A 27,356-nucleotide genomic window follows, 5' to 3' on the forward strand; every position below is an offset into this window, starting at 1 on the left:
AGGTGAAACAGCTTATTTGCTGCGCTCAAATTTCGCATTAGGAAGTAACGTAATCGTCGGTAATTTTTTTTCTCTCTCTCTCTCTCTCTGTAGGTTGCAGCACGACCAAGTGTTGCTTCTGAAATTATAGCTTTTCATGAAAGCATATAAAAAAACCTATCGGCAGAAACCTCACACCACAGTGCTGACGACACAGAACTTTCCGCATCTCATGTCAAACATGAGGGTGGTAACAGTTGCGACTCCGACTCAGAAAACATTGAGAACATGGATTTGGACACTCGAACGCGTAAACTTCGTGCTTCTCCGTACTCCCCCAGAACTGCTATCCTTCATAAACTAAAGGCTAAAAAGAGTCAAAATGACAACCTATCAAAGGATTATTTCCTAAAATATAGCATCCTACTGACGGCAGTTAATACTGTCAGTATATCGTCAACATAGGGACCTTAAAAGTGCTGCAGTGGAGCTGTCGTTCCATTTTTGCTGCAGCCACCGATTTGTTATGCCTTTATGAAGAACTGTCTCCTGATTTGAACATTTTGTAAGAAACATGGTTATCTACAGAAAAGTGACTTCATTTACAGAATTATCGTATTTTTCGTCTGGATCGCCCTTCTCGTAGAGGGGGTTTAGGATTTTTCATCTCATCGAAATTTTGTCGTAGAGCTAAGGTTAGTCACCAGTCATTCTCTGCAGAAAGTGAGATGCTAGTATTGGAGGTAATCCTACCTGGTTGTGCCCCATTTTCTGCAGTCAATGTTTATTTTCCTACGGGAGTTACGAATACAGGTTTTCTTTATGCCGTGGTTGCAGCATGTGGAATTGATATAATCATAGCTGGTGACTTAAATTCTCACCATGTATCATCGGGATATCGCTCCGATTCTTGGGGCAAACAAATGTTCAATTGGATTTCATCAAATGCCCCTAACTCTCTAAATCCACGAACCCCAACTTATGTATCTGGAAAATCGCGTTCAGTGGTCGACCTGACTTTTTTCAGTTCGGGTTGTGTCATTCTTTCCTGCTCTGCCATCACCTCGGCCACAAACAGCGACCATCTTCGAATATTTTTTTCAAATCGCGTGCTAAACTAATTTGGTCAATACCATGTGCGCACCTATAATATTTATAGCCAAATTTCGAGATTCATTACCATCAGATTTAACTAAACAGAGAGGACTACAGGGTCTGTCCTGAAAGTAGTAGAATGTTTTTTTCCTGGGCAAATGGGCGGACGAGAGGTGGTCTGCGCGCGCAGGGTCGGTGAAGGGGGACATTGGGAACGCTGGGAAAAATCGGCAGTCGGCTCTCGGCTGTTGAAGAGAGCAAGTCGATTGTGCTGTGAACTTCTGTCGAAACGCTTCGTCACGGAGAATCATGGAGCGGTTACTGGATCAGCAATACGTAATCAAGCTTTGTGTAAGGCTTGGTAAAATGGGCAAAGAGACTCACTACATGATTAAGGAGGCCTACGGGGATGCTGCCATGGCTACATCAGCTGTTTTTGAGTGGCACAAGCTGTCCCGAGAAGGTAGGGAAAGAGTGGAAGACAACGACCCCTCCGGCCGCCCTTCAACTAGGAAGACCAGCGAAAATATGTCGCGAGTGAAATATTTACTCAACAGTGATCATAGGATGAGTATAAGAAGAGTATAAGAATGATTGCTGATGAGTTGAGCATTTCTCAAACCCAAGTTCTTGAGATCGTGACATGAGGAACTTAGCCATGAGGAAACCGTGCGCGAAGTTCGTGCCACGAGTGGTTGTCAGAGACGCAAAAGGCCAACCGGAAAGCGATCTGCCAGGATTTTCTTCATCATGTGAACGCGTACCCCGACTTTTTGGACAATGTAGTGACCGGTGACGAGATGTGGGTGTTTGATTACGACGCGGAGAGCAAGCGGCAGAGCACAGAATGGCCCACCCCTTCTTCCCTAAGTCCCGAGCAAGCACGAATTAGCGAATGCAAGCAAAAGACCATGCTCATTTGCTTTTTTTTATCCACATGAAGTCATCCACAAAAATGTCGTACCACCCTGATAAACAGTTAATGCAGTTTTTTATGTGGAAGTCCTCAAAATACAGCGAAAACTCATTGGTCGTTTTCGATGCGGATGGTCGTTTTCGTACATCTCGGCGTTTGTATAATCATCTCAGTTTCCAGCGTGTCTTTGGCCGAACAAATGCTTTCAATTCTTCCGCGTTACCACGTGCCATTCAATATTGGAATAACCTACCAAACGACATAGTTGACATTCTTGACCCAGTGTCCTTCAAAGCACGCATATTATTTCCACAATTCGTCACAACTAAACCATACTGCGCACCTAAGTAAATACTTGTAGCGAAGTTGTATAGGTTTTTCTTTTTGTTTTGTTTGAATGTTTGTTTTGAATTGCTTTAACGCTATTACAGACTTGTTCTTTCATCTTCACCTGCTACCATTTGTATAATCTCTTGGTACTCCTTTATGTTACTTCCCACAGTCGTTTGTTTCATTTATCCCGTTATTTATATTGTTAGATATTTGTTCTTTCATGTTTACTCGCTAACAAAGTGTAATTTCTTTTTACTCCTTTTTTTGCTAATTCCCTGTATCCTCCCCTCACGCAATACTCCTTCGGGAGCCTGTGAGGTAAGTGAATAAATAAATAAATATTCGTGTACGCCCAGCCATTGCCAACAATTGGCGGCTGCACGATTACAACACGCCGAGCCACACAGCGTTCCGCGTAGTGGAGTATCTTGCCCAGCACAAGGTGGCCACGCTTATTGAGCCCCCCTACAGCCCCGACTTGGCCCCACCAGACTTTTTTCTATTCGCAGGAATAAAATCGACGTTCAACGGGAAGCATCACGAATCGGTAGAGGCGGTTCAACAGGCCATGACGAGGGCGCTGTTGCGTTTCGCCTGCGACACGTGGTTTTGCCGGCGCGACTGCGGCGGGGCGGCAGACATTTTGGCCCGATCGTCGTCGCCGCAACACTCATCGCCAGGTGTTTCCAGGCGCGACTGCGGCGATGCGACCGCCTAGGGATCATCCTCGCATTCCAGTCATTGTGCCCGAAACAGGCGATGCCAAAGCAGGGATCTCGTTCCAGTCATTGTGCCCGAAACAGGCGATGCCAAAGCAGGGACCATCCTCTCATTACAGTCATTGTGTCCGACCGGCAGCGCCACGACAGGGTGCTACGAGATCGTGCTCGACATGGTGCTACGGCATCGCTACGACAGTGTGCGTCACCATTAGCCCATTGTACATTCACGTGCTCGTCTTTTGAGGGGTTCCTTCTTGCCCTCAACTGCGAGAGTATAAAAACAGCTGCCCCCGGACGCCAAAAGGAGGGCTCCGATTTCTTCTGTTGAGTGAAGTGCTCTCCCGTCTCTCTACTACGGTCAAACCTGACCGCCAACTCTTTGCGATGTTAAAATAAACAAGTTGTTTCGTTGTTACCAGTCGACTCATGCTTTGCCGGGACCTTCGGATGCTTCCAGTTGTACCCCAGGCCGCCAGGCCAACGCTACCCTTGGGGCTTGCGACCCAGGTACAACCACGGGCGTCAGCGCCGAGTTCCCAACAGATCGTACCAGCAGTCCGACTCCAAACATCTGGTTGCCAGCGGTGAGATCGCCTCCGACTTCAAACAACTGTCTGCCAGCGGTGAGATCGCGACAACGGAGGCCAGCAGCGAAGAGATGCAGTTGACTGTATGCTGAGCAGCTCAACGACGATCCGGGAGCAGTGCAACGAGCCCTGTGTGACGACTGGTTGCCTGCAGCGGAACGACTGCGCGGAATTCCTGCCTGCGAGGTTTGGTGAGTGCGGGACTTTCTTCTTCTGAGCTTTGCCAGGCTTTTGTTAGTGTTAGAAACAGAGCTGGTAATTGTGGTTGTCGTTGCTGCCGGGTTAGTTTGCGGCAAGACAATAGTAAGCAGTAGAGAAAGCAGCATTCAGAGCAGCCATGGATTTGAAGTCGTTGCGCAAACCGAAATTGTTGGAGCTTGCAAGAGAGTTGGGTCTGGATGTCTCAGACAAACTAAGAAAACCGGAACTGATAAAGGCTATTCTTGAGTTAGAGGCTGAGGATGACGAGCTGTCGGAATGCCTTGAGACCATTGAAGAGAGAGAGACTGCAAAAAGACAGGAGCGCGAACTTAAAGAGCAAAAAGAAAAAGAAGAGCGTGAACGTAAAGAACAGAAAGAAAAAGAAGAGCGTGAACGTAAAGAACAAAAAGAAAAAGAAGAGCGTGAACGTAAAGAACAGAAAGAGCGAGAGCAACAAGAGCGTGACCGTCAACACGCTTTGGAAATGAAGCGTCTTGAGGTAGAGATGGAACGCGCTCGTAATGGAAGTCAGGCACACGGTGCAGGAGAACGCGTATTGTTCAAAATGACGGACCTGATGCGGCCGTTTAAGCTTGGAGAGGACATTGGTTTGTTCCTGGTTAACTTTGAGCGAACGTGCGAGAAGCAGGGGTTCTCTCGGGAAACGTGGCCACAGCGCTTGCTCACTTTGTTACCCGGCGAGGCGGCCGACGTAGTCGCTCGCTTGGATAGAGAGGAGGCAGAGGATTTCGACACAGTGAAATCGAGTCTTCTAAAAAAGTACCGGCTGTCTGCGGAGGCGTTCCGTCGGAAGTTTCGGGAAAATGAGAAAGGCAGAAGTGAGTCATATACAGAGTTTGCGTATAGGCTTATGTCGAACATGCAGGAGTGGCTCAAAGAAGAGAAAGCGTTTGGTGACCACGATAAAGTTCTGCAGTGTTTCGGGCTAGAACAGTTTTATAGTCGGTTACCGGAGAACGTGCGATACTGGGTCTTGGATAGGCCAGACGTGAGTACGGTGGCTAGAGCCGCTGAGCTAGCCGAGGAGTTTGTGACGCGTCGAGCTCGCGGAGCTAAGGACGGTCAAAAGGGTGAATTTGGCTCGAGGTTTGAGAGGCCGAAATTCACGCCCATGAGATTAAAGGGGGACACGCGTAGTGAGGATGCGAGTGAAAGCAGTCCGACCAAACGTAAAGAGACGGCGGCAGCCAAACGCAGAAAGCGGTTCGAGATGAGGCGAGCGCGCTTGTGTTATACGTGCCAGAAGCCGGGTCACTTTTCGGCGCAGTGTCCGGAAACAACACCAAAAGTTGTGTTTTTTTCAATAGGCAGCACTGACGAGAACATGAAGCTTCTCGAGCCTTACATGCGAGACCTCCTCGTAAACGGGAAAGAGTGCCGAGTGCTTCGCGATTCCGCAGCTACGATGGATGTAGTTCACCCGTCTTACGTAGAACCCCATATGTTCACGGGCGAGTGCGCATGGATCAAGCAAGCCGTGGAAGCTCATAGCGTGTGTCTGCCAGTAGCAAAGGTGCTTATTGAAGGACCTTTCGGAGCGCTTGAGACAGAGGCGGCAGTGTCATCTATGCTGCCACCCCAGTACCCGTACCTATTTTCAAACAGGTCCGATCACCTCCTGCGCGAGAAGGGGCTTTTGTTCGGTGAAGCTAGTGTTCAGGCCTTAACCAGGTCGAAGGTTCGGGAGCTCGCTGCAAAGGCGGTAGTTGCGGGGCCGACGTTATCAAACAACGAAAAAGGGTCAGAGGCGCAGCAAGCTGATATTCAGAGCACGCCCGAACTGAATAAAATTGAGTCTGTAACGTTAAAGGCGCCTGATACTGGAGAGGAAACGCCCGACACGGGAAAGTTAGAAGAGCTATCTACTGATTTGCTCATCGCGCCTACGTCAGACGGACTTGATAGGTTGCTAAAAGTCAGCCGGTCGGCTTTGATAGCCGAGCAAAAAAAGGATGGCAGCCTGGAAAACGTGCGCTGCAATGTCAAAGAAGGTATCGCCAGGAAAACTGCGCGTTTTGTGGAAAGAGGTGGAGTCCTGTACCGGAAGTATCTAGACCGCCGAGGAGTGGAGTTCGATCAGCTGGTCGTGCCTCAATGCTATCGTCAGGATCTGTTGCGCTTGTCACACGGGGGTTCGTGGTCCGGACACCTAGGAGTTAAGAAAACTAAGGACCGTCTCTTGCAAGAGTACTATTGGCCAGGGTGTTTTCGGGACGCAGACCATTTCGTGAGGACATGTGACACTTGTCAGCGGGTGGGCAAACCAGGGGACAAATCGAGGGCGCCGTTGAAATTGGTACCTATCATTACGGAGCCTTTTAGACGGCTCGTTATTGATACTGTGGGACCTCTGCCGGTAACAGCCACGGGGTACAGACACATTTTGACTGTGATCTGCCCAGCGACAAAGTTCCCTGAAGCAGTGCCGCTTAAAGAACTCAGCTCAGTTGAGATAGTTAATGCACTACTGTCCATATTTGCGCGAGTTGGTTTTCCTGCGGAAATCCAATCAGATCAGGGCACAGTGTTTACTAGCGCTTTGACGACAACTTTTCTCGAAAGGTGTGGGGTAAAGCTGTTACACAGCTCAGTGTACCACCCACAGTCGAATTCCGTTGAGAAGCTCCACTCCGTCATGAAGCGCGTGTTGAGAGCGTTGTGTTTTGAACATCGAACTGACTGGGAGCTGTGTCTGCCTGGGGTGATGTTTGCTTTAAGGACCGCGCCGCATGCGGCTACGGGGTTTTCGCCAGCTGAACTGGTGTACGGTCGCTCGCTTCGATCTCCGCTTCGCATGCTTCGAGAATCATGGGAAGGTAGGGGCGACGACCCAGTCGTGGTGGAGTACGTGCTTAAGCTCCTCGAACGCTTAAGAAGGGCACAGGAGTTGTCAGGTGAAGCAATGACAAAGGCCCAGCAGAGGGCCAAGGTTTATTATGATCGGACAGCCAGGGCCCGTCGTTTTGAGGTTGGCGATGAGGTCATGATATTGCGCACATCGCTAAACAACAAACTAGACGTGCAGTGGGAGGGCCCAGCACGAATTGTTCAGAAACTGTCGGACGTTAACTACGTGGTAAGTCTGCCAGGAAAGCGGAAAGCACAGCAAGTTTACCACTGTAATCTGCTCAAACCTTATAGACAAAGGGAAGCAGTGGTGTGCATGATGGTAAACGTTCCTGAAGAGCTTCCGGTCGAGCTTCCAGGACTAGGCTCAGTGACGAACAGGGAAGACACCGGTCAAGTCATTAGTGACCTTATCAGTAAAGCACCGCTGTCGCCCGAGCAGAAAACCGAACTACACCAGCTATTACAAGAGTTTCAAGGTCTGTTCTCTGAGAGGCCTGGTAGGACTTCTGTACTTACTCATGAGATAGAACTTACCTCCCCAGAGCCAGTACGATCCAAGGCGTATCGGGTGTCACCCCGCCAGAGCGATATTATGGAGGCTGAGGTAAAGAAAATGCTACAGCTCGGTGTTATTGAGGCAGGTGAGAGTGATTATACCTCCCCTTTGATTTTAGTTGAGGTACCGGGCAAGGAACCTCGTCCTTGCGTCGACTACCGCAGGCTTAATTCCATCACTAAGGATCAAATTTATCCGATCCCTAACATCGAGGAGCGCCTTGAGAAAGTTAGTAGCGCTCAGTTTATTTCCACCCTAGATCTTGTCAGGGGTTATTGGCAGGTTCCACTTACAGAAGAGGCTAGTAGGTATGCGGCGTTCATTTCACCAATGGGAACATTCCGTCCTAAAGTGTTGAGTTTTGGTTTGAAAAACGCGCCATACTGTTTTTCAAGCCTCATGGATAAAGTGTTGCGGGGACAGCAAGAATTCGCTTTGCCGTGTCTAGACGACGTGGCGATATTCTCCGCATCCTGGTCTGAGCATATGACACACTTGCGGGCAGTGCTAGCCCGCCTGCGCGAAGCGGGCTTGACAGTCAGGGCTCCTGGGTGCCAGTTGGCACAGGCCGAGGTTGTCTGCCTCGGTCACGTGATTGGTCGGGGTCGTCGCCGCCCCTCTGAGATGGGGGTGGCCGCTGTGCGAGACTTTCCGCAACCGCGCACGAAGACCGATATTCGGTCGTTCTTAGGTGTCGCCGGCTACTATCAGAGGTACATCCCTAGGTACTCTGATATCGCGGCTCCCCTGACGGATGCTCTAAGAAAGACAGAGCCTCAAACAGTCGTCTGGGACGAGACCAAGGAAAGAGCTTTTAGCGCCCTAAAGAGTGCCCTAACAAGCCAGCCTGTGCTACGATCGCCAGACTATACAAAAGGGTTCATTGTTCAGTGCGATGCTAGTGAGCGAGGCATGGGCGTTGTACTGTGCCAACGGGAAAATGGAGAAGTAGAACACCCCGTCCTGTATGCTAGTCGTAAGCTGACCAGTCGTGAGCAGGCGTATAGCGCCACCGAGAAAGAGTGTGCATGTCTCGTGTGGGCCGTTCAGAAATTGTCATGCTATCTAGCCGGCTCGAGGTTTATCATTGAGACGGATCACTGCCCTCTCCAATGGCTGCAGACCATCTCTCCCAAAAATGGCCGCCTCCTGCGCTGGAGCCTCGCTTTACAACAATATTCCTTTGAGGTGCGTTACAAAAAGGGGAGTCTCAACGGTAACGCCGATGGCTTAAGTCGAAGCCCCTAACGTAGGAATCAGCCTCAAAATTGTTTGTTACTGATGTTTTCTTCCTGAGGCAGGATTTTTTTTTTAACATATTGCTTTTGTTTAGTGTTTCAAAGTGATGATATGCTTTCTAGTGCAATTTTTCAATTTGTGGACGCGTTCTGAGTGATGCTAGACTACTGTAAGGAACTAGGCAGTGGTATAAAAAGGGGAAAGAGCCTGGCAGGGCTTAGTGAGGGTTGTGCCGTGCTTGCTGACTGAGCGGTTGAGTTTCAGCGTAGTTCTAACGCTTGCCGGGAACGAGAACAAAAATGTGAACTCTCCCGAAGTCACTTTGCAGTGTCCCGTGCGAACCTGAACAAGAGAACGAGGCCTTCTCTGTGCGCTGCGCTCAAGAAACGTCGAGGGACGCCCGACTTCGGTTATGAGCATCATCGAGCGACATCCCTCCGGACAGCGGATGCAGTCCCCTGTCCATCGGGATCTCCTTCCCCCGGCGGGGCGGTCTGTTGCGTTTCGCCTGCGACACGTGGTTTTGCCGGCGCGACTGCGGCGGGGCGGCAGACATTTTGGCCCGATCGTCGTCGCCGCAACACTCATCGCCAGGTGTTTCCAGGCGCGACTGCGGCGATGCGACCGCCTAGGGATCATCCTCGCATTCCAGTCATTGTGCCCGAAACAGGCGATGCCAAAGCAGGGATCTCGTTCCAGTCATTGTGCCCGAAACAGGCGATGCCAAAGCAGGGACCATCCTCTCATTACAGTCATTGTGTCCGACCGGCAGCGCCACGACAGGGTGCTACGAGATCGTGCTCGACATGGTGCTACGGCATCGCTACGACAGTGTGCGTCACCATTAGCCCATTGTACATTCACGTGCTCGTCTTTTGAGGGGTTCCTTCTTGCCCTCAACTGCGAGAGTATAAAAACAGCTGCCCCCGGACGCCAAAAGGAGGGCTCCGATTTCTTCTGTTGAGTGAAGTGCTCTCCCGTCTCTCTACTACGGTCAAACCTGACCGCCAACTCTTTGCGATGTTAAAATAAACAAGTTGTTTCGTTGTTACCAGTCGACTCATGCTTTGCCGGGACCTTCGGATGCTTCCAGTTGTACCCCAGGCCGCCAGGCCAACGCTACCCTTGGGGCTTGCGACCCAGGTACAACCACGGGCGTCAGCGCCGAGTTCCCAACAGATCGTACCAGCAGTCCGACTCCAAACAGCGCTAAGCAGCATTCCGGTCCAGGCGTTTCAGGAGGCGTACAAAAGCTGGAAAACTCGTTGGCAGCAGTCTGTAGATGCGGAGGGGTGCTACTTTGAAAAATTCTAATCGTTTGTACCATTATCATGAATGAAATTTTAAAAAAATTAGTCCTGCTACTCTCAAAACAGACCCTGTAAGGGACGAAAAAGGCACTTAATTTGTGTCGCGTGATAAGTGACAGTTATACAAAAATCCAGATTCAGTATGCAGCCAACCAAAGGTGGTACGTATTCCCCCTGGTGCAATCCTGACTGTGAATGCGATTATAGAAGAAAAACAAACTAGCGTGCAAAAGTTACTGCATGACCAGTGTCCACGTAATTGGAATGAATATAAATTTGTTGCAGCTACATTCAGGCAGACAGTTGACACAGCGGAATAAAAGGATAACGCCAAATATTGCAGTTATCTACCAGAGTATGGTAATAAAAACCCTATTTAGGTTTTTAAGGTCTAAAAAGATTGTTTTAGCACCAGCACATGTAGAATCCGTTAGTTTAACTTCCACGGGATTGGGGCAGTCACTGGAGGAGATTGCAAAGGGCTTAGAGAGTCGATTTACATCACGTCTATCATATGCCGGCACCTGAACGAGCTGATGAATTTACAGCAGTCACATTAGAAAAATTAGTGAAAATGGCAAAGGCGCTGCCAGCTTCAGCTCCAGGTCCTGATGGCATAACTGCAGCAATGATAAAAATGTTATTTGAATCGTCTCCCCTGGGTATGCTTAAATTTATTTTTTTTCATTTCATGATACATGGATTCATCCAGACTGGAAAGTTGCGAAAGTAATTCTGCTGCTTAAAAAGCAGGGTGATTTATGTATAATAGATAACATTAGCCCTATTTCTCCGATATCAAATCTTGTAAAGTTAATCGAGAGGGTATTGTATTGTCAAAATGAAAGGTGGATAGGCGACAACCAATTATTAAGTGACTCTCAAATAGGGTTCAGACCTGGGTGCTCAAATTGCTGTGCTTTTGTTACTTGGAGAGACGAATTCAACTCGCTCGCCACAACAACCAGTACGCTGCCTAGTAATCTTAGGTATTGCGAAGGCGTATGACAGTGTCTAAAACACCGTCTTGATCGACAGATTTGGAAGTGTGAATTTCCCACAGTATATAATTGCGCGGATTCATCATTTCCTGAGTAGACGTACATGTTATTGCTATCAAAACGGTGTTTCTTCTCAATATTACTAATAGACAAGGGGCGTTCGTCAAGACGCAGTACTCTCCCTCATTTTATTTAATATTTTACCCAGTCATATTCTTACGTACCGCCATGTGCAGGTATGCGTATACGCTGATGATACCGCATTTTTTCGGTGTCAAGTGATATACATAGCCTTTATGAAGCGTTGCAGTCGTATTTGAATCAGATTGAAATGTGGCTTAAAGGAATACAGATATCGCTAAGTGTCAACTAGAGTGCAATCATAGTTTTCCCCTTAACTTTTCCCGTCAGGATAACACTGTCGTATGATCAGGAGATAATTCCACAGGTACAATAATTAAAGTAACTGGGAATGATTCGTACAGAAAAGCTTAATTGGCGAACACACATAGAATATGTCGCATATAAAGGAGCATGGGCTGTTGGTTTCTGACGAAGAGTCAGGAACAGTCATCTTGGAATACACAGGGAGACTCTGCTGATGATTTATTGTAGTTATGTCCGCCCGATTTTAGAGTTTGGTTGCGTATTTCTTTCTGGAGGTCCTGCTTATAAATAACGGCCTCTCGTTCTTTTAGAACGCGAATAATATTTTTTATCGTGAAACTCACCTACCTTCTCTTCAAACTCGATTTCGGATACTGACAGTCGAGACATTACTGAAAGTTTATGCTTCTCCGTGAAGACGCTTCTCCAATGTGTTAATTCTTCAGTTTTCACTTTTATTTCCTTAAGAACCCCTCACTGGGGGTATTATATAAGGGGTGGCATTCACAAATCTTATTCATTCTAATTAGTGGCCACATGCGTTAAATGAACAATATTAGTATCAAGCTTACCAGTAAACCAGCGATCATTGTTTAACTGCGCTAGCAAACGGACCACAGAGACAGCATGGGACAAGGACGGGCGCAGACTTGTAACTAATGTTTATTCCACAAAGACCACATATAAGTACACCCCCGACATACGCCACTACGCGTGCGCGAAAAAAATAAAAGATAGAGGAAAGAAAAGCTTGTATATGCAAAACGCGACCTACCTACGCTCGTCAATAAACACCATCTCACTGTTGTGTAAATAAACTGAGGTGCCACTGACACAGCCTTGTCCCTTCTTTCTAATATGGTACGCCTCGAGTAGCTCTCTGGCTCGGCTATCTTGGCAGCGGCACAATATCTTTACTTCCTTCATGATCGGCTTGCACTAGCACGCCAAGCAATGGACAGGCAGGTGCCCATTAGTTTTATTTCTAATTGACAATTCATGCTCACGCAAGCGCACATTCACGCGCCTTCCTGTTTGGCCTATTTAAACTTTGCCGCATGATAGAGGCATCTGATAAACTACTCCAACACTGCAATCGACGTGTAAAGTGGCGTGTTTTGTTCCGCACCCTTGGATCATATCTTTACTTCTTCCTATGCGCGAGCACAGCCCAGCGAGCTTGCCGGGAACCGAGAACACTATCTTAACTCTATACCGCTTCGCAACCTTTTTTAAGTTGTGGGAAGTCTTGTGAACATAAGGCACAACTTCACGTTTCTTATCCTTGCGCTCCCTTGCGTCTTCAGAAATATTGCTTTCCGTCTTTAGCTTCTTAAGCACGGCCTCCACTACTGCTGAAATGGCTGATTGCAGGAAACCTGCTTCTTCCAACCTTACAATCTGCCTGTCAAAGCTTTCCTGTATTTTGTGTGTGCAGGACTTTCTTAAGGCTGATATGATACACTGGGTGGCTATTGCCCACTTTACCGTTTTTGAATGAGCTGAATCGTAGGGCAACAATTTCTTTTGGGATCTTGGGTTATATTTCCAGCACACATGGTCGTCACAGAAGCTTATAGCGCTGTCTAAAAACTGAATATTATTGTCCTTTATTAGCTCATGGGTGAAAGTCAAACCTTTGCCAAGGCGCTGAAAGATGTATAGTACACCTGCGAAATAATGCAGCCTGGAAATTGATAATAACGTTTAGTATTCGTTGATTATCATTTTTAAATAATAAAATCTATTTAAGTATTGTTCCCTTCTTACCTACTGCCAGCCGATTCGTGGCCTATCCCCCGTAGTAGGTTGAGCCATATCTGTAGGCACCAAACCACACCAAACCTCTCGATGTTATACAAACTTTCTATGTTTTTGCCACTTCCGTGAGAGTCATTTCATCAAGGATGCGCAAGAAGACGCTCTCACGACCACCTGAACAAGGTCAATCGTCTGTTTCATCGCTCAATTTTAGGCGACGTGCCTTTGGAAGCTCAGACCAACTCCATTCCCGGGAGAGCTCAACGCCGGAAGTCATGGACTCTGACAGCGAGTACACCGTAGCCATGGGCCGCTGTATGAATAACATGCGCCGTATGTCGACTGAGATGACTTCCTTGAATCAGAGTGAACAGGAATGCTTGATAGTTTCTTATACTGAATAAACCTGCTCGAAGGAAGTTTCCAGCCGGTATAGAACATGCGTAGTCTTGCACTTCTACCAGAAGGCGGCGCAAGTAGCATCAAGATTCATTTTCTGTATGCATATTATTGCAATTTTGCGTTCACCTCATCTTTCAGAACTTTTAAACGATCTCACAAACTGAATTGATTTTAAGCAAAATACCAAGCAGCATTCGTAAAATTTTTACAAAATATTCGGGAAAGTTGGCAGCTATGCATACACCATCGCGTGTTGGCCTTCTTTTCCTTGTGAAACAGTAACTGTCACGTCTATAGGTATTTTTCTGGAAATATTTCGTAGTACTACGATGTATGAGATATAAATCTGGGAATCGACGCTCCCCTTTCACCACCTCGGGTGCGTCCAAATCCCTTCCTTCAATTACTTGATTGTTCCACTCAGTACTGGTGAATACCAGAGCGCTGGAGGTGCCTGAAACATCACAACATATTCGTCTTGACAATGGTCTGAACTGAAGCCGGAATTGAGGTGGTAAAACAAGCAGTAATGAACTTTTTGTTTCACTGCTGAACGAAAGGTATTTTTTTCTAAGCCGCCCTTGTTGGGCGAGTTGTTGCGTCCATTTTGAGCGCAGGAATGCCACCAAACAGAAAGAGACATGTAAAAAGAACTCAGTGGAAGACACACAATGTTGAAGGCAGGGTGCTGAGCTCACAACTGAGTTTGTATCTAGAAACACTGTTATTACTCTATATCCCAATCACTTCCGAGTAATGAGCCTAGGTTTAAACTGCAGCAGAAAAGTGAGGTGGCAAAACTCGCAGCAGTCAAGGCAGCAGGACAAACGCATATTTGTTTTACTTTACGGCCCTTTTAATTAATGGCAGCGTATATTAAGCAGTCTACATGTAAGATAATATTGACAATCACTTTATCACACGCGAAAGATGGTGAAGACGAAAGCCTGCGCACTCAAGAAATTCATTAAATTACTTATTGTTCTAAATTACTTATTATTCGAAGGCATTGTTATTTCTTATTACTTCTCTTCTCCCACCAAAGGTTGTGGGTTAGAATGCCTTAAGTGACGCTACCTTGTTAAAATGTCTTAATTAATTTCGCCTAATCAACACCATAAATTGTGGGTTCATGTGCATTAATGAACTCCGTATTAATTACCTCTGTCTTATTTAACGTCGCCTTAGGACCAAAAGTCACAGGTTCGACTTTCATAGAAGCTCCAGGGTTCGACTGCCACCGAAGATAGTATATTCGAGGGCCTCAATTAACTCTATCTCAATTAACTGTGCCTTTTTTTGGCGTGATGAGCGGCATCGGAGACAGCTGTGGAAAAAGACGACAACGATGACCACGAGAGCGGTGATACGAGCGCTTGTCTAAGCAAGGCGAGCTCACATTACTTTCTGTACCGCACTCTGCGTTTTCCAGACCATCGGGGGTACGAGCCATTTAAGGCTTCTGCCTTAAAATATAGTCACCCATGATGCGAACGTTTCGCCATGCCGGTGTTCACCTGTTATGGAAGACTCGCAGGTATGCACAGTGCAACCAGTCCACGTCGTATGATTACCACCACCGCAGCTGCAACTGTTGTGAAAATAGACGACGATAGCAGCAGGATCGTCGCTTCTACTTCGTTACTGAAAAATGCATCCTGCAGCAAACTATGTGGCCATGCATTTTTTTCCCTGTCGCAATCACAGAGTGGTGATCGTGTTCCAATGTGAACATAACAACTAAAAAAACAGGAAGAAATCCAAGGGACCACAATTTCCCTGTTAAAGAAATCAAGAAATCAAACTACTATTGAGCTTTACACTAAAGAACGTATGTTAGTTTGCATGAACATTCGGCATACGTTAGCCGAGTAATCAAGCCTATGAAAGGATTTTTTTTAATCGAAATGCTTACTGATAGTCAAACACACATCTGATATCGACAGCAGGCTCGTGCCTCTGCGTCACAACCCGACCAATGAAGCAATGAAGCCGGCTGGCAGCAGACAAGAGTCCTTCAAACAGTGCCACTCGACATGAGACGAAGGAAACCAACAACTTTACTGCCAAGTGCCTGCTTTCACCTAACAGAAAAGCCTGCAGTTCCGTAAGTAATTTTTCTGCACTCCTCCTATCCTCTATTTTTATTGAGTATCTTATAGTATCTAATTGAGTATCTTGTCTCGAACACTATTTGCATATCCGTCGCGAAATCCGACTTGCACGAGTTTTGACGTCAGTGCAGCACATTTTCAATACGCCGATGACGCACGCGCTTGTTATACGCGCTGATTTCTTTCTGTCTTTCATGCTGCTGCAATAAGCACACAATGATTCCGGAACGCACCTTGTTAATACCTGTTCGTTTTTTATCGTACTTGTTCTGTTACAACATCTTTGTTCGTATTTTTTTTTTGACGAGAACAGCCGACATTTTGCAACCGCAGTTATATGAAGCTCGGTGGCCAACGGGAAAATTAAACGAAGGTCACGCATTGCGGCATAGTGCTGTTCATAAGCAGACTTCGTCGCCATTCACTAAAGCCCATGCAGCGCTGCAGCGCCGTCGTCGCACTTCATGCGAATACGTAATGGGAGGTTCCTGTATGCAGCAGCGAAGTCCGAATGAGGGTTGCGTCAGCAACGCTGTTAAACCCGTTAAGCTTCTTCAGCTACAAATATAGACAGCTTGGCGAATAAAATGCCTCAGACGCGCATATTTGAGTGGCCTAGTATAGAGAAATAGATATTTCAGCTAAACTGGTTTTGTTTATTATTCAAGCAAAGCTTAAGTGATGTTCGTCTAACGCCTAGCTTATTTCATTCGGTGCCCTACGCTCGATACCACATCTTCGGTGCCTTAGTAGAAGGCTTAAAACCAAGGCAGGTTCGTATCCAACGGTCTAAAAACTAGGGAGAGTATCGCAGGAGTGAAGCGGACGATTTACTCTTCCAAGCGTGGTTTTACTCTCGGAAAATGTCGAGTGGAGTAAAATGCATTGTTCACCCCGTCAGCAAGGAGAGAGTGAAATGTGCTTTTCACTTTGCCCTTCTGAGACAGAGTAGAATACCCGTTCTATACTTGCGGCCATAGAGAACAAAACGTAGCGTAAGCTTCTGCTTCAACTGTAAGAGGCTGGCCCCCAATATGGCGTTGTATCACTCACGCACGCTAAGCAAAGAACACACCGTTTTGCTTCTAAGAGAACCGGCAGCCACAGTTCAAAGGAACGCGCAGCGAGCGCTCTACTTTTTCACTCAGGGTTGCTCCACCACGCGCGCGCTCAACATCCCAGAAGAGCACAGCACCGGAGAAACGTGATCCGTCTAGCGAGCAGTAACGAAGGCTATGCAAGGGAGATCGTGTGTTAACCATATCGCTTCGGCGCGAAAACACGACAGTCATTCGTTGGATATAACAATAAATTCTCCACGGTAAGTGAATTCTAACTTAGGTGCACATTCTGCGTATATGATATGCTATCGCCAAGAAGTCATCGCGGTGCTTAGCCGAGGCGATTGACAACGGACTAGCCAAGCGCGCTCTGTCTCGATGTCAATAAAAAATGCAGTCGTCGTAATAATTTCATGTGATTCTATCACTTGCCGCTGTCCGTAAGAGCTTTGAAAATCACAAACGCTGCCAGAGCCATGGTATGTTCAATAAGACGTGAGGTGACAGGACGCTTTAAATGGTTTGTTCACTAGCCCATGATTCCGAGCCTATGCGGAGCGTGCTTATCGGGCGCTTTGTGAGTTTGAACTTATTCATTTTGGCAGTTTACTGTTTACGGGACGCTGTTGAAATAACGAGTCATATAAAAAAGGGCGTAATTTTGCTGGCGCCATGCTTTCGTTATAAATAAGCCGCGTGCTTGAGGGTGTCTCGCCCATAGGTAAAATGCGACCATTAAAGTTACGTGCAGCGCCAGTGCTAGTTAGAAACTTTGCCGCACACATTCAGCAGCATGCTGCAAGAGGTCAATTGGGCGCGTTATGTTCAACTTATTGAAAACGCATGAGGAATTCATGTTTTATGCTGAATAGAGCCCCATATCAGCGCTCTTGTGCGCAACAGCTACAGGCGATGCGATGGAGATGGCTGTCGCCTTCGCTCGTCGCCTACTAGTCTTACTCCGTGCGAGCGACCATTTTGAGTGACGTCTGCCCGGTGTTGCAGGTATGAGGGCTGCAAATACGCGTCGAAACTAGCGTGACGCGTGCTTTAGTAAATTAAGTTCATGTATTTTACTGTAAAAGGTAGCATGAAATATTTCTGAAGGTCTTGCAGTTGGTTATTTTCCTTGCTCGTATCAAAAATTAAATCGTGTGCTCGTTTCGCGCGACAATCGGTGGTATTTTAGTGATGTAGTACGTCGAGTTCCAGCTTCGTGCTATTGGCTAGTCGCTCATAGCATTTCCGGGCGACGAGCGACGAATTCTAGATTTCGAGAACCGAGGGATCTGTTCAAGCGACGGCCCGTTTTGTCGCTCGTCGTCGTCGCGCACTAAATGCCTCTCATGGGGTTTAGCCCTAAGACTGAACTGCTTTTGCTCATGTATTCAAATGATGTGATTATATGTCTGATTTTATGTCTCCTGTTGCGGTGTTCGAGCACGGTTCCAATGTGAAAGGGTGCTTATGTCTATGAACTTTGAATTGTCAAGCAGCGAGTTATGCATCGGCGTCGAATATAATGGCTGCTGTGTGCAATTACAACTGCAGGGGCGCCTTGCATACGCTTATTGTTTTGGACATGCCTGTGCATTAGCTAATATGAGTTGGCGTTTCGGAGTTATGTCATATGAACAGCTTGCCATGACAAGCCTTGTTACCCTTTCTTATAGGCACATCCAGTCATATCCATTGAACTGGAGGACCATATTTTCATCCCTACTGAGCATCATGTTTGCAGATATGATCCTCAGATTATGGCTTGAGCAGTGGCACAACCAGAGATGGTGCGGTGGCCACACTCGGCACGTGCTTAGGATGTGTCACAAGTGGTGTTTGCGACACACCAGACTAATGACAGACTTATGACATCTGACAGCGACCAATATTGTATTTATTAGTAGGACTATTTTAACATTGGCGCTGATGGACGATGAACTGACGGTTATTTCTTTTTTGTTTAAATCTAAAAATTGAAGTTATTTTATCAGTCGATTGCTGCAGTCATTTAGATGTCTCGCATGCATTTCAGTAGCAAGACTAAGAGGTAATACTTCCTTTTAGGGCCTTAGTTATTGTTGTGATGTTCTTTTACACCAAGTCCGCGTGTTGACTTTTGCACACGATATTTTCAAGCACCCGCTTTATATCACGCAAGAAGGCAGATGCAAGGACGCAAAGATGTCAAAAAGCCAGAACAGAGTTACTCCAGGTAGTGCAGAGAAGCGCACGCCAAAGAATCAAAACACATTGCCATCCAATTTGGACGAGAAAACTAGAATGTGGGTATATTGGTTGTACCATTTGACTAAACATCAACAAAACTTTCGAAATACAGTATGTCACACCAAGATGAAAATTCTCACGTGCTCTAGGCAGTCATCTTCATATGGTATATTTATGTAATGTCTCTGACAGGAAAGTCAAACTCATGCAGGCCCTCTGGGGACAAACACATAGGAGCAAGTGTCACTTTTTACTTAAGCAGTAGATTGAATAAGTTTGCATGTAGAGCACCTGGGGCGGCCACAGGGACCGGTTCCCAATTTCGTCTTTGTCCTTAGTTTGGCATGCATAATAATATCTTTAAAATTAGCGTTGCGTCTGTAAGCTACTCTGGGCGGGTCGGGAAAAATCTTATTAAGTGTGTGGTTGCTGGTGAGGTTTGGGTAGTATTTACTGACGATGCTGTTCACGTTTGGGAGTGCGTTTGAGAATTTAGTAGCAAGAAGAGGCGTTGTTGTTCTTGTGATTCTCAGGTGGGGCTTGTGGACCTCGGCTCGATCAACTTTGGTTGCAGCGGTGTAGGCTTTTTGAAGGTCTCTGTTTGGGTGGTTCCTATTTAATAGGGCTTCTTTAAGGTGATCGAGTCTATCTATGTAGTCTTGGTTTTCGACGCAAGTGCGACGTAGTCGTGTGGCTTGGCCTTTAAAGATGCCTTGTTTGCAATGTCTGGGATGGTGGCTCGTATATTCTAGGTACTGTTGTTTGTCGAACGGCTTCCGATAACGCGTTGTCTTTAGCGCCCCATTGTCAATGTATATGGTTGTGTCCAGAAAGTTTATGCGCTCAGTTGATTATACTGATGTGAATTTTATTGTTGGATGAAAAGAGTTTAAAAATGGTACATATTTATGTAGGCTGTCTTGACCATGTTCCTATATTATGAATATGTCGTCTATGTATCTTAGGTACATGTGGGGCTTGTCAGTGCAGCGCGATAGCAAATCTGTTTCTAGAATCCCCATAAATGCGTTCGCGTAGGTTAGTATGAAAGGCGGACCCATGCTTGTACCATGTATCTGTAGGCAGTAGCCAGCCAGTTTGATGAATATGGTCATATATTTGACAAAGCAAGCCTCTGTATATACTACAAACAAATTTCCGTTCACCTCGCGAAAGGAAATATACGAAATCATACCTCATACATAGGTTTAATTGCCTTTACCCGACAGAAATTAATTTGGCACGTGGAAACTTAGAATCTTTAAAAGCGCTAACTTAAATCTGAAATTTTCGTATCATCAACCGAGACACAAAACACATTATGCCACCAGCTAACCTTAATTCTTAGCCTCCCCTATTCCTCCATTTCGAAAATTTTTTCCTTCCTACTACTCAATTCAATATACTCTTTCATATTTTTACGCTTATATCAACTGTATAACCCCCTTGTACCACGTACACCGGCCCCCGCCCGCTTCTGCGCACGTCACCCTCCTTCTTGTTATTCCGGTTTCGGTTCCCCCCTCTCATTTCCTTCTTTTTGTCTGTTTTCTATTATATCTTTTTTTGAAACACCCTCACCAACACATTCGAAGTCCCAGACGTCAGTATACGTTTTCGGCGCCTCAGCCAAACAGGGTATCGCCTTTCCTATATAGTATAGCATAACGACACCTACGTTGAGCTAGTGGGGCTAACGTCCCTTGAAAGACCATGTCACTGCCATCCCGATACGCCATACATCGCACCCCAGACTCGTTGTCGTCATCTTAATTAATTCAAAATTACTCGACGCATTGCTGCTATGCTACTCAAGTCACGCTTTCAAATCATGGTTATATGGGGGGGGGGGGGTGTTCTTTTGTTTTACTGGCACACTGACCGCCTGACCGGCTCTTCTAATGCCAGAAAAACATGCCGCCAATAACACCTCCGAATAGTTCCCAACGTCTCCCTTCCCCAACGCCCTCCCATGCACCCCTTCCTTTTCTTTCTTGTTTTTCTCCCCCCTTTTTTTCCTCTTGGTGTTACCCCCCCCCCCGTTTTCTCTCCTCTTTCCTTTCTTTTCTTCCCGCCTTCCCACTCTCCCTCTCTTGTCCTCTCGTCTTGGGAACGACGCTCACAGACGTCAGGCGACAGTGCTAATTACCTCTGAAATCTCTCCCTTTATAACCAACGGCCACCGACGACAAACGAACTTGACGTCACTCCACTAACCCTTTAAAACTAACATGCCGAGAATGACAAGACCGCCTTTGACGAAGATAGGTCCTCCTATCGAAACGTTGGCCAGCCTTTCTGAGGCACCTTATCCCTGTTTACAAACTTTATACCACAGTGTGCTATTCCATCTGTCAGCCCTTTTCTTGATTTTGGACGCCAGGACACGAAATGAAGAGTGCGTCTGCAGGTGAAAAGACTGCCGTGTTACATGCACAGTTTGAAATGGAAGTGTCAAACACGCTCTCAAAATATTCGTTGAAATGTTTGGCAATGGATCTCTGATCCATTACATTGATTGCGTCAACTGATATTTGTGATACCGTTTTTTTTTCGCTGATATAATTCCAGATTTTACTGGGGTCACTGTTATTAAAGTTAGGCAAGGAAGTTCTGAAGTAATACTCTCTCGAGCTGCGCACAGGATGAGCGAGATTGTTCTATGCATCATATGTCAAATTCGTTGGTGGCTGTCGACTTTTTTAATCGCTTAACTTTGCGTTTCATCTGAAAAATGCGCGCGAGTTATCCAAGGTGTTTGCTTGCTAATCTTTTTGCACTTGGTTGGCACAAAATTATATAAGCAGAAACGATACATTTCTTTGAACCGTGTTCAGAGTACGCTGCCATCTGGATCATCAAAATCGGTAAGACATGTTTCCACGTGTTCAACTAAGCGTGCATCGTTAACCCTAGAGTAATCTTTAAAGTAACGAAGTAATGGTTTTTTATGGCTGGTTACTGAAACGAGATTAAAGATAACGCACACAAAGTTGTGATCAGAGAGAATTTGTCCTACTTCCACACTGTGTTCAGAGAAATTGCCGTGAAGAAACACAAGATCCAATATTGAGGTGGAATCACCCCGCACTCGCGTTAGCACGTGAACTATTCGTAACAGGTCAAGCGTGAGCATAATGTGAAAATCTATTTTAACATGGTTTGAGGTGGTAATGCCAGCATCACGACCCTCCCAGTCTATTACAGGCAAGTTCAAGTCGTCAAATAGTTAGACCTTCACACTTTCAAATTTATCCATGTAAGTTTTCAGTGTGCTAAGGTACTCTGGGGTAACATCTGGTGGCCTGTACAGCCCAAATACAATAACACTGTGATCCCAGCAAGTTACCTTAATACATATGCATTCAATTTCGTCAACATCTTCCATTAAAACAGCGTCGACACAGCTTTTAACTAAGATCGCAACACCTGTTCCCCTAGTGCCCGTTTCTTCACGAAAAAGAGTGTAGGATGGGAGGAAGATATCATCATCGGGCAATTATTAGTGCAACCTAGTCTCAGTAACAACAGTGATGCGTGGATCATGTTGCAGCAGAAGTATTTAGAAAGCTTCAGTTTTATTCACAATGCTTCGGGTATTAAAATTTAGTGGCCTTAATTGCTTGCTACAAAGCGCTAGGGGAGGTCATGTCTACGGCTTGGTTGAATGACGCTCTGCTGCCTTTACTCGCCTGTTTAGCAATTCATCTCCCCCCCCCCAAAAAAAAAGAATCTTTCTTTATCAACGATAAGCCTGTTATGAAATAAGATTACATTTCTTCCTTGCTGCCTTTCGTTCTTAGCGCTGTGCCACAGCAACATCCGTTTTTTTAGCATCACCTCTGAATGACCATATCGCATAGACACTTTTGATCCCTTAAATTTTTTGGCGTTTTGTAATATTACTTTCTTTTTAATCTTGGCCACCAGGCTAACTTTAAAGTGTCCAGAATGCACGGGACACAGGCGTTTTTGCATTTCACCGCCATTGAAATGCGGCCACCATGGCCAAGAATCGTGCTGCATACAATGTTATGCATACAAGGTTAAAACACTACTGAATTACAGCCACGTACTCTGACAAAAAATTAAATGTACTCAATACCAGTGGAAGAGAAAAATGAAAACAACTCTCACTCTAGGGCATGTGCCAACGTTTAAGGCATGCTAGATCAGTGTAGCCACCCGAGCTGAACATTGCGCTATCCGAGAGAAATTGCAGTCTTTACCGGTGGTAGCATAACGAAATACGACAAACCAAATCGATAAATTTGGTATGCTACGAAAAAAAGTGAACGTTCTCTAACTTTTACGATCTCTTCTGGTGTAAATTAACTGTCTGAACCGTCTCTTTAGGATTTGTGATGCGATGGAACAACTAGCTTATTTATTTCACGTGAATCGCTTCAAATATTATACATTATAAATATAAATAATTTCGACCTCTTTCAAGTTTGTTAGCTTATTACACGCTTATTACACGTTATTTCACATAGCCCCGTATTAGCAAAACCCACCAGCCTGCTAATAAAAACATAGTAGGCGGAGGCTGACGCAGACGCGCAATTTTTGTGTGGTATTGGAAGAATGTCGGTTGCATAGAGAATGTTCCACTGGCCTATCACAAGACGGATTTTCTGGACTACTTGAGATTTACAATAGTTAGCCGTCACCTGAGGAGAAAGAAACCAGCGAAGTATTAAATTGTAATTCTGAGTTTCTTTTCTGACAGGTCTACGCGTCCCCCTGTGAAGTTAGTATTTTCTCGTCATCCAGTGTCAGAGTTTTTTTGCCGGCATGAACACATTGATAAGCACAGTCATGGCCCGAAACGCTGCAAAATAGGTGCAGGACTACATATCCCCAAGGACTGCAGTCTCCAGCAACTGCCGCGTCACGCCAGTTGCAAGGTTCCACAATCATGATTATTTGGGGACGTGTCTGAAAAGGCAGCTGCTGAGAAGTTAAAAATCCTTCCGTCACCGGAAAATGGTGGCCAGGGAAGTTTGTCTTGCGTACACCTGACCTTCGTCGCACTTAAGTAACCCACACGTAACGGTGCCGGATTGTTCGACCTGCTGCTCCCTCAGCTCGGGATCTTCTTTTTGTTGCTGTCGGATTGCCTGGGCTCGGGCAGCTCCAACGGCGGCATCGGTGTGCAGACGGCGACCCCTTTCACGGGCGAGTTCTCGCCGCCGCTCGTCGAAAGCTGGCTGTTCTTCGGGGGAACGCACTACGCGTGGCCAGCCCATCCGTTTTCCGAGACTGAACTGAACGGAAACGAAGCCGGCGCAGCGCACGCGAAACCCTTTCCTGGCCTTTCCTTCCCGGGCGGAAGCGAAACGGCTCTGACTGGTCGCGCGCGTGGCGGGAACGCGCGCCTATGCAGCTGCAAGCCTTGCTTACTCACGCTCCGGTGCCAGCGCCGCTGTCAACTCATCAAAGCGCCCTTTTCCCGTAGCTGCTCTGCTCCAGGAGAAACTGTATGTTTTAGTGACCACGACAAGGCCACCGCAACTTGTAAGCAAATACAAACTTCGCTTGAAAAAGGTCTTCCAAGACGGTGTCAAAAAGCGTCACGGATCCACTCCTAATCCTGACCCAGAGGAAGGAACCAAAGAAAGCGCCAAGTTACGAAAAGTTATGCCAAGTGACGAGGACCAGTGTGAAAAAACTGTTCGCTTTTCTCACAGCCTTAAACTTAATCGGAGGTTTCGAATCTGCGTCAAACACTCCACCAGTCGCACCTCAGAGGAGACATATCATGTCACCGCCAGGTGGCATTTCAAGACAGTGTGCAGAGACACTGTCTCGAGACATTATCTCGAGACACTCTCACGAGTGTTTCGAAACCGCATGCTTTAGGTGATGACCTTACCCAGGTGCTGATACCTCTACGGTTTCCTGCGCTGAAAACAGTCAAGTTATCAGACGGGTCAGCATCTGACTGCCACGGAAGTGACAATCGCCCTATTACGTTGTGGAGTCTTGAACTAAAACGTAACTAAAGAAACGTCAGTGTGCACACATCGCGAATTGGCCACTTTACCGAAAATTGGACTCTGAGGAACTGGAAAATTGTTAATTTTCGGATAGATTAATCGAATTACTGAATACAAACTTGACTGCAAGTCGCAAGGAACTCCCAAGGCGTTAACCAACGACTGCGTTCCATTAGTTGTGGGGATGAACACGGGACAACTAGATTACTATCGGGAGGCGCAGACAATATACTCCTCCATGATCCAAGTTGAAAAATTGTATCAGCGAAATCCGAGAGAAGTCTATGAATATTTGAGCCTTAACACGCCCTTGTCAAAAGTATGTGGCCCGATTCGTTTCATGAGATCTCACGTAGTTCATACTGACCTTTGCCGTGCTATTGTTTTAGCGCCAAATTCTACGTCAGATGCTGTGGCAAGTAGGTTTTGTGAGCTCATAACACGACCAGCCGTCACATTTTATTTTGTAGTATGGCGTATTCCACGCATTGTCACAACAGGAGCGGATGCAAAGAGCAGCTGCTTGCTCCCGCTTCGATGAGTTCCATGCGCTCCGAGCGCACAGGCGAGGGCGAATGTGTATCACGTGAATAGAAAGTTTGCCTTCGCGTGGTGATTAGCACACGCACTTCGCCTCTCAGCCACCATTGCTGACGCGCACTGAACCGAGACGACGGAAACACAACCAAAATGAAAATATATGGTGCGTTTGCATCACGCGACTTCCTTCGCACTCCGCTTTTTGTGCGAGAGCAGACTGAAGTAATAATAATAATATTTGGGGTTTTACGTGCCAAAACCACTTTCTGATTATGAGGCACGCCGTAGTGGAGGACTCCGGAAATTTTGACCACCTGGGGTTCTTTAACCTGCACCTAAATCTAAGCACACGGGTGTTTTCGCATTTCGCCCCCATCGACATGCGGCCGCCGTGGCCGGAATTCGATCCCGCGACCTCGTGCTCAGCAGCCCAACACCATAGCCACTGAGCAACCACGGCGGGTAAGCAGACTGAAGTGCTCTCGACTGCTCTCGGCGTCGCCAAACTGCTCCGCCATTGGATTATTGCGCTTCCGCTCCTGTTCACTCATTGGAACGTAGCTACTGTCGAGAGAGCATTTTGGAGACGCTTTTGAGAGCCTCTGTTCGAACAATGAAATGCGCCGAAATTCTTAGTAAAATCGTTACAAGAAACACGCGCATATAGGAACTTTATGATAGTTATAAATTACTTAACGCGATGTTAAGCATGTCTCAATTGCAGCCTGCATTCACGCAAGAAAATTAGAAAAGCTTGACTAACCCAGGTGCTTTTACGTATGACTATAGGTAAGGATCTCGACGCTACATGAGATGGTGCTGTTCTCAATGTTTAACATCATGGCCGAAAAAAAATTGCTGAAAAATACCTAACATTGACATTTATGTGAATGTACGGTATCATGTGTCTGTGTCCTGCCTTTGTTGGATATTTTTTTTACTTCGCACACACGTTTTTACTGTTAGTTCATGTTGCTTACGCATAAAAATAGTCCGGAGATGTATAATATATTCTTGGAAAACTGCAATGTATCATTGTTTTGGTAAGATAGCAGTCAGAAGCGCAAAATTGGCATTGCTGTGTGAGTCCTATCGGTTTATTTTTAGTTACGCCAACTACAGAAGTCGTCGTGCTTAGGAAAGAGATACAGTGCAACACATACAAAGACGAGAATTGTGAGACACGTATTTGCGCAAAATTTCAAATGATTTTATTTATGTCAAAAGCCGTGAATTTAAGCAAGCTACAACACATGTGGCATAAAGATAAAAACAATCAACAGTACTCTGGCTGTAGGAACTGCTTCATCCCGCTATCTTGATCTCTCGAATTAGCGGAGCACACATGCAAGCTCCACAATACACAGATAAATACGCAATGCTGTTAGTTTTTATTGAAAGCTGATGCTCCCTACTTGGTATTTAGAGCAGCTACTAGTTGGCCCGATATATGACTTCCCCCACGACCACAGAATTTCCTACAGATATTTTTGCAAGTATAATGAGCGCACAAGCCCAGAAACAAGTTTAATCAAGTCGTCGTCCTTTCAGGTCCCCTCTTCGTATTCTTAGCATTCGCTCGGACTATCCCGGCACTTTCTTGAAGATCAAAGCAATGAAAGCAACTGCCGTTATTAGAGGGTGCAACGAACATCCTCCTCTTCACTCTCTCTTTTCGGGGAAAGCCACCACGTATCGGCAACACGCACGCATTGCAAAAGTACGGCCAGAACATAAAATACAAAAGAAGGAAGGACTTAGCGAGGTCAGCGCCGGTTGCGAAAGCGTTTTCCTGTGACTGCTGAGGGCAGCAATCCGTTGAATAACTTGTCAGGCGTGATGCGAAACGTGATGCAGAAGCACTCGTTGGTGTTCTGTTTATTCACACTTTTGGCGATTTTAGGCACCGCCTTTTAATGATAATCAGCGTACGAGTCATACTATACGGCCCCGCAGTGAGTCACGTGATTTACTCTAGTGTTGCATAATCTGCTTAAGTACTGGTCTGCCAACACCAAGAAGAATTAGACACTCTAGTGCAGCTCCTGTTTAC

The 27,356-nt window shown here is 46.2% G+C and overlaps 1 protein-coding gene across 1 annotated transcript in view; it reads left to right on the forward strand.

The window, feature by feature from the left end:
- Positions 1-1,440: 1,440 nt before the first annotated feature.
- The window catches only part of LOC142572723 (uncharacterized), a 55,093-nt gene continuing 29,177 nt past the window's right edge, over positions 1,441-27,356 (forward strand). The window contains exon 1 of the mRNA XM_075682065.1: positions 1,441-1,537. Within this exon, the coding sequence (XP_075538180.1) occupies positions 1,441-1,537 (97 nt within the window). The remainder of the gene's footprint in view (positions 1,538-27,356) is intronic.

The sequence above is a fragment of the Dermacentor variabilis genome, chromosome 1 (assembly GCF_050947875.1).
Source record: "Dermacentor variabilis isolate Ectoservices chromosome 1, ASM5094787v1, whole genome shotgun sequence".
Classification (NCBI taxonomy): Eukaryota; Metazoa; Arthropoda; class Arachnida; order Ixodida; family Ixodidae; genus Dermacentor; species Dermacentor variabilis.